The following is a 6,455-nucleotide window of genomic DNA, read 5'->3' on the forward strand; positions in this document are numbered from 1 at the left end:
GGACAAGGGGTGTATATGGGAAATCTCTGTACCTTCCTCTCAATTTTTCTGTGAACCTAAAGCTGTTCTAAAATGTTTGTTTTTAAAATACACAAGATGCTCAGTGAAATTTGAATTTCAGAGTAATTCAGAATATATGTATACTGAAAAAACAAGTTGTTTATTTGAAATTGAAATTTCACTGGGATTCTCGCCACCTTACTGGGATCAACCATATTTTATAATGAAATAATGGATAACAGGAGGACAATCAGCAGCCTTGGTTTAATGATGAAATATTTATTGAAACAACTAACAGGACTTGCACTTATTGCATTCAGTAACACCATAAACCAAAACAACAAAAACCCTAAGGAAGAAAACAATAAGACACAATGAAACAGAAAACTTAAACCAATAGGGCAGATAAGTAAGTATTCAGAGACCCTAATTCTCATTTATAGAACCCCCATGGTGTTCCAGAAAACTTGTAACTGCTTAACCTGTCATACATACATCAGTTCTCAACATAGGTGACAAATCACCATTAATTTCCTTCTTGGGCAGAAGGGACTCAGGCAGAATTTGGGGAAGTCACCTTTAAATGTGTTTTTTGGTGGCGTTTAAAAGTTCCCAGCTGACGGAAGGCCTGGTCACACTGGTCGCACGGGTAGGGCTTCACCCCAGAGTGGGTACGCAGGTGAACATTGAGGTTCCCTTTGTGGTTGAAGTGTTTGTCACAGACCTCGCACTGGTAAGGCTTCTCATTGGTGTGGACCCTCTCGTGACTGCGCAGGGTGGAGTCGTGGGTGAACTGCTTGAGGCAGAATCTGCAGCTGTATGGCTTCTCCCCGGTGTGAATCCGCTGGTGAGCGCGGAGGTCTGAAGACTGCACGAAACCCTTGAGGCAGAGCGTGCATTTAAAGGGTCTCTCCCCTGTGTGTTTCTTCTGGTGAATACTTAACTGAGACTTATACTGAAATATTTTTTTGCATGGGCCACACTCGTACGATGCCCCTCTCGTGGCTTTTTTTCTAACAGGACGACCAGTTGGTCCCACGGAGCTTGGTGACGGCCCTGAACTCGACCTGAGTTGTCTGGAGAATTTTTCTGTGATCAACAACGTGGCCCCTTCTTGAGGCACCTCTTGGGGAATGGAAGTGTTGGCCTGTTTTTTTCTTGGACTCTGAGAGTCTCTTCTTTTCCAACTCTGAGTCAAAACGTCTGTCTCCAAAACGCGGGTGGAAGGTAGGTGAGGATCCACATTTTTAATACAAGTTGCTTCTTGAGGGTTCTTCCCACTCTCTGCCCTCACAGAATCTTCTGAAAGAAGGAATTCAACACAGAACATTTACTAAAGAGTGTTTTTTATTATACCAAGCTCATTTGAACCAACACTGATGTTGGCTGAGAAATTTCCCGTCAACCAACAAACCTGAGACGGGATTCAGTGATGGAGAAGGTTTGGCATCTGAGAGATGATTGTCCCCAAGAGACGGTGATGCTGGATACCCAGCCTGGTACCCAGCTTGGGAACAGTCACTGACTCCTCTAAAGTCCCAGTTTCCATACTCACCAGGACCCTTTGGAGGCTGAGGCTCTCGACGGGTAAGTCCCATTGTCATCACTTCCCCATCTTCCATCAGGTCCTTCTTCAAGTTCTGAGTGAGTCTCAGACCCTCCAGATCACCTTTTCCAGGAACGCTTTCTGGTAGGAGGACTTTCTGCCCCTGAGAACAGGCAACCAGGTGTAATTACTAACATGTCTACATTGGAGCATGAAAAACCCTCTTCTCCCCCCATCTCCCTGTTCTCACACAACAACTTTCCTAGTATGCCTACACATCCTTGGGGCCACCCCCATCACCTCCAATAATCACCACCTGACCCCCACGTCTGTTGTTAATCTATACCCACCACACCTTTAAATCAAGTCCATATTTTGAAGTTTTTACTCTTTATGCTCTGATGACATAATACCTCTCCCCATCATCCCAACGCCTCCCTGCCCCCGACTGTGGAAGCAGAATGACTATAGATCCAGGTCTCTGGACTCAGCACCACTGATATTTTGGCTGGGTCTTTCTTTGTTGTGGGGCCCATCCTGTGCATTTAGGATGACGAACAACATCCCTGGTCTCTACTCACTCAATGTCAATAGCAACCCCCACCCCACCCCCACTTTGATGACCAGAAATGTCTCCAAACATTTGCAAAGGTCTTCTGGGAGGCAAAATGACCCATGTGGAACCGTTCCTTAAATTTAAGGAATTGACAATATTCCAAAAACTGGTCCTTTGGCCAATTGTGATTTTATGGAATGCCTTTGAGGAAAATGAGCTTTCAGTTCATTGACCTGTGACAAGTTGACCTGGCACCATTTCATGGAGACTCCTTCTTTCTTCCCACCCTTAATACTAAAAGCTTGAAGGGTAGAGGGACAAAGGTTAATGAGTCTTTATCGTCCACATTGGCTTGGAGGTATCTAGGAATTGAATGCCCCCATGGGAATTGCTGGGGTAAATGGGTCAACTTCAATTCCTGGGCCGAATGCCCGAATTCCTCTAGCAGCTACTACACACACCACACCCACCACCTGTCCCCAGACATCAGGGCATCACACTCACCTGCTCCCTTGACATTTCATTGATTCTTGGCAGATTCTGCAGCTCTCGGAGGACCTCTGGGCTGTTCTCAGGATGTATCTCCATGTCACTCCCAGAGGACCAAGCCTTCCTGGACATGTCTCTGATGCTGTCCATGTCACTGACCTCAGCTTGAGCCATCTGAACATCTGAACTTCGCACAAGAAATTTCTGTCCTTGTAAACTGACTACGGTCTGTTGGTGGGGGGAATAAAACAAGAACTGGGATGCAGCCTTCATACTGCATCCTACCCAAAACTCGTACTTTACTGGAATTACCTGTTTAAAATCATGACCTCTGAAGTTGTGGCAACCAACTGTCTCCCAACATTGCCAAATACTCTCTGGGGTGGGGAGGCGGAATCACCCCATCCCCTGGCATTGGATCAAAATTAGGTTGTCACCTTTGAATTGTCACAATGACATCTGTGATTTGAGTCTGGCCACAACATCTAATCAACCTGATTACCTCCCCATTTTTTCCCGCCTCCAATGGTATCATCCTAATACATGCTTTGCCTGCCCCTGACCTGTGGCGTGGTGAAAATCTAACACCTTGCCAAAGAGATGCTTCAAACACCTGGAGTTTGCATATTACTCAACTGGATGGTAAGGCCTTTATTCCAGGTTGACATTTTACAGTTTCCCACAGCAATTTTTCCACCATGTGGCCAAAGCTTATAATTCTTATTCTCAGCTCACACCTGAAGGATTTTGCCATCTACCAGGTGTGTAAGGAGGATTTCCATGCTGGACTATCTTAGTTCCATCCTGTCCATGTACAAAGTCACCTCTAGATTAACTTATGTTCCCAAGATGGGGGAAAATGTGCATCATGTGCTCCACCAGGTCTTGTCCCCTTCTGGATTCTTCTGACCCTTGCTCCCCCTTCCCCTTTTCTTCCTTAACTCTTTCTTCAAAGCATGCGGGCACTCTACCACCATGATGAAAAGTGTCCCCATGAAAGTCTCCCCTAGTCCAGTGGCTCTCACTGGGGAGCCGTTTTGACCCAATGGAACACTTGGCAATAAGCAGTTATTTTTCCCCCATGACTAGGGAGGTTGTCATTGATATCTAGTGGGTAGAGACCAGGATGCTTCTAAATATCCTACAATGCACAGAACTGCCTCCAAAGCACAGTGGTCCATCCCCAAATATCACTGTAAACTTGAGAAACCCTAATCTAGTCAAATGCCTACTCTCTCACCCAGCCCTCTTCTTTCCTTCTCAGCATTGTCTCAAGACTCTAGTTACCAATAGACTGGTGTTGGGTTCCCTTTTCCTTGAACTTCTGAAATGTCCCTTACACAGCCGTCTCCATGAGAGCTAGGGCAGGTGATGGTAAAGTGTGTAGACCCATTACCCAGGTTAAGACCACTGTCCAACGACACAGAGACTGGGTCACTGTTTGGATATATCCCACCTGTGCCTGTTTCTTCACCAGTAGCATCCCCTCTCCTCCTTGCAGTGACAACCAAAAATGTCTCTAGACATTGCCAAGGGTCCCCTGGGACCCTTTTGAGAACCATGGACCTAGAATAGACCCCTTATGTTGTTTGTCATCCAGTTCCACCTTGAAGCCCCCATACCCGCTCTCCCTTCCCCAGACCGATCACGAAGGTCCTGCTCACCCATTTCTCAGACTTCTCATTGTTTCTCAGCATGTCCTCCAGGTCTTGACAACTCTCCACACCACTCTCCTTGACTAAGACCTGGAGCTCCAGTGGCATGGAGATCATAAACTGCTCCATCACCAACTTGTCCAGAATCTGCTCTTTGGTGTGGATGTCTGGCCTCAGCCACAGGTGGCAGAGCTCACGCAGTCTCTGCAGGTCCTTTATGGGATCCGCCTCCTCTGAGCTGGCAAATGCTCTGAAGGCAACATGCCAAGTCTCCGAGGTGCAGTCCTGCTTGTCAGTCACGTTGAAACCTGGGGGTGGTAGAGATTCTGGCAGCTCCCATCCAGGGCTGTCTTGGAATTTCCCACAGCCCCATGAAGATGTCTGGTCTGCAGCCATATTTACCAGAAATGTTCCCAATGTGACTCTGAACAAATGCTTCCTGAAGCCAGTGCCTAATGGAGACCTAAATGAAGGGATTTACTCTGTAAGAGATCCGGAATTCTGGGCTGGGGGTGGAAAATGAATCAGATTAGCTAAACATCTTACTTCACCTTTCCCTCTGCTCTGAATCCCTCCTCCCAATATGGGACACCACTCCCCCACTGGTCCTATACTTCACACCATGGAAGTTAATCCATACTGTTATTCTGACACCTCCTTTTTACTGTATGTGTCGGTTGCCATGCCTGAGTGGGCTCTGATTCCTAATTGTACAGAAGTGGGGTGCATCTTCTCATTCACAAATTAAGATGGTGTTGTTCTTTTTACTGTACATTAAACATGGCATGATGTGTGAAGTTTCTAAAATCTGTTTTCATAGTAATGTCAGTTTTTATAGCTTCCCATCAACACAAGGTACATGGACTTGACTGGTAATGTTTAATCACTGTGTTTAATCATGATTCTGTAGGAAATTACAGAAAAAATATTTACAACCTGGAAATTCCATGTGGTGTGGTGACACTGGAAATATTAGCCTAACATTGTCCCCAACACCATTTCCTACAAGCTCCTACAGTGGTCAAATGTATAACAAAAAAATTACCATTTTAGCTCTTCTATAAAGTGTACAATTTTGTGCCACTAAGTGCCTTTGTGATGCTGTGTGACCCTCACCACTGTCTAGTTCCATAACCTAGTTTTCATCTCCCCAAAAGGAAACCCTGCACCCATTAAGCAACACTTCCTGCTCTCTGCCCACCCACCCCTACCCACTGCCGGTGACAATTTATTAATCTGCTTGGATTAATGGATTACGTATATGTAATCCCATCCCAGAAAATGGATTAAAACCCAATGCTCTTTGAAATTTTCAGGCAGCAAGATTTTAGAAGAGAAGTTTTTTGCAGGTCCTGAACCTAGCTTCCAAAGGCAAGAGTCACCCTCTGTGACTCTCCAGAGACCCATTTTATTCTGCACAGCAATGAAAAAACAGCCCAACATTCCTTCTACACAGGTTGGGGATCCACCTAAAGGTCTAGAGAGAAGGAAGACTTGGGAGGGAGGTTCTTGAGCAAGGTCACGGAGAGCCAAGAGGAAGAGACCTGAGGTGTGTGTGTGGGGGGGAAGGGGTTCCCAGAGTTTCCTGTGTCCATAGGTGGGAAAAAAATGTGCAAAAGCATGGAGATGTAAGAAAAAACAGGCTAAAATCCTGGGAATTAAAAGAGGTCTCATGTTACTGGAAATCTGGGAGAAGGCAGGAATTCGACTGGTAATTTGTAATCACTTTGGGTTACTTTAATTTAAAGCAATCCATAGAACCTCCAAAGAAAAATAAAGTCAGAGGCAAGATATGGAAGCAACATAAGTGTCCATCAATAGACAACTGGATAAAGAAGAGGTGGTACATATACACAATGGAATATTACTTAGCCCAAAAAAAGGATGAAATCTTTCCATCTGTGACAACATAGATGGACCTAGAGGGTATTACACTCAGTGAAATAAATCAAAGACAAATCCATATGATTTCACTTATACATGGAACCTGAAGAATTAAATAAATGAACAAACAAAACAGAAACAGACTCGGGCCGGCCGAGTGGCGCGATGGTTAAGAACTTGCTTGGGATGCCAGAGGGCCCCGGTTCGGATCCCACATATGAGGGCCAGTGACACTGCCCTCCACAGCTAAGAGGCTGAACATCAGCTCAACCTGGGGCTGGGCTGCCATGAGTCGCCGGCGACGGCGTGGGCTGCAGTCCCTGTG

The 6,455-nt window shown here is 45.7% G+C and overlaps 1 protein-coding gene across 1 annotated transcript; it reads right to left on the bottom strand.

Moving 5' to 3' along the window:
* Positions 1–553: 553 nt before the first annotated feature.
* Positions 554–4,738, bottom strand: LOC109374333 (zinc finger and SCAN domain-containing protein 5B). The gene is made up of 3 exons (XM_019628845.1): positions 4,256–4,738; positions 2,607–2,819; positions 554–955 (listed from the first exon to the last, which is right to left on the bottom strand). Exons 1-3 carry the CDS (start codon positions 4,640–4,642, stop codon positions 554–556), a joined length of 1,002 nt encoding a protein of 333 aa, XP_019484390.1. The 5' UTR covers positions 4,643–4,738.
* Between the last annotated feature and the right edge of the window lie 1,717 nt (positions 4,739–6,455).

The sequence above is a fragment of the Hipposideros armiger genome, unplaced genomic scaffold (genome assembly GCF_001890085.2).
Source record: "Hipposideros armiger isolate ML-2016 unplaced genomic scaffold, ASM189008v1 scaffold_813, whole genome shotgun sequence".
Taxonomy (NCBI): domain Eukaryota; kingdom Metazoa; phylum Chordata; class Mammalia; order Chiroptera; family Hipposideridae; genus Hipposideros; species Hipposideros armiger.

Excerpts from the sequence above, each read along its gene's own strand:
- LOC109374333 (XM_019628845.1), bottom strand. The coding sequence starts at position 4,642 with ATGGCTGCAGACCAGACATCTTCATGGGGCTGTGGGAAATTCCAAGAC. Across the intron at positions 2,820-4,255 it reads ATGAGAAGTCTGAGAAATGG|ACCGTAGTCAGTTTACAAGG; the intron begins GTGAGCAGGACC and ends CCCCACCAACAG. Across the intron at positions 956-2,606 it reads ATGAAATGTCAAGGGAGCAG|TATAAGTCTCAGTTAAGTAT; the intron begins GTGAGTGTGATG and ends AAAATATTTCAG.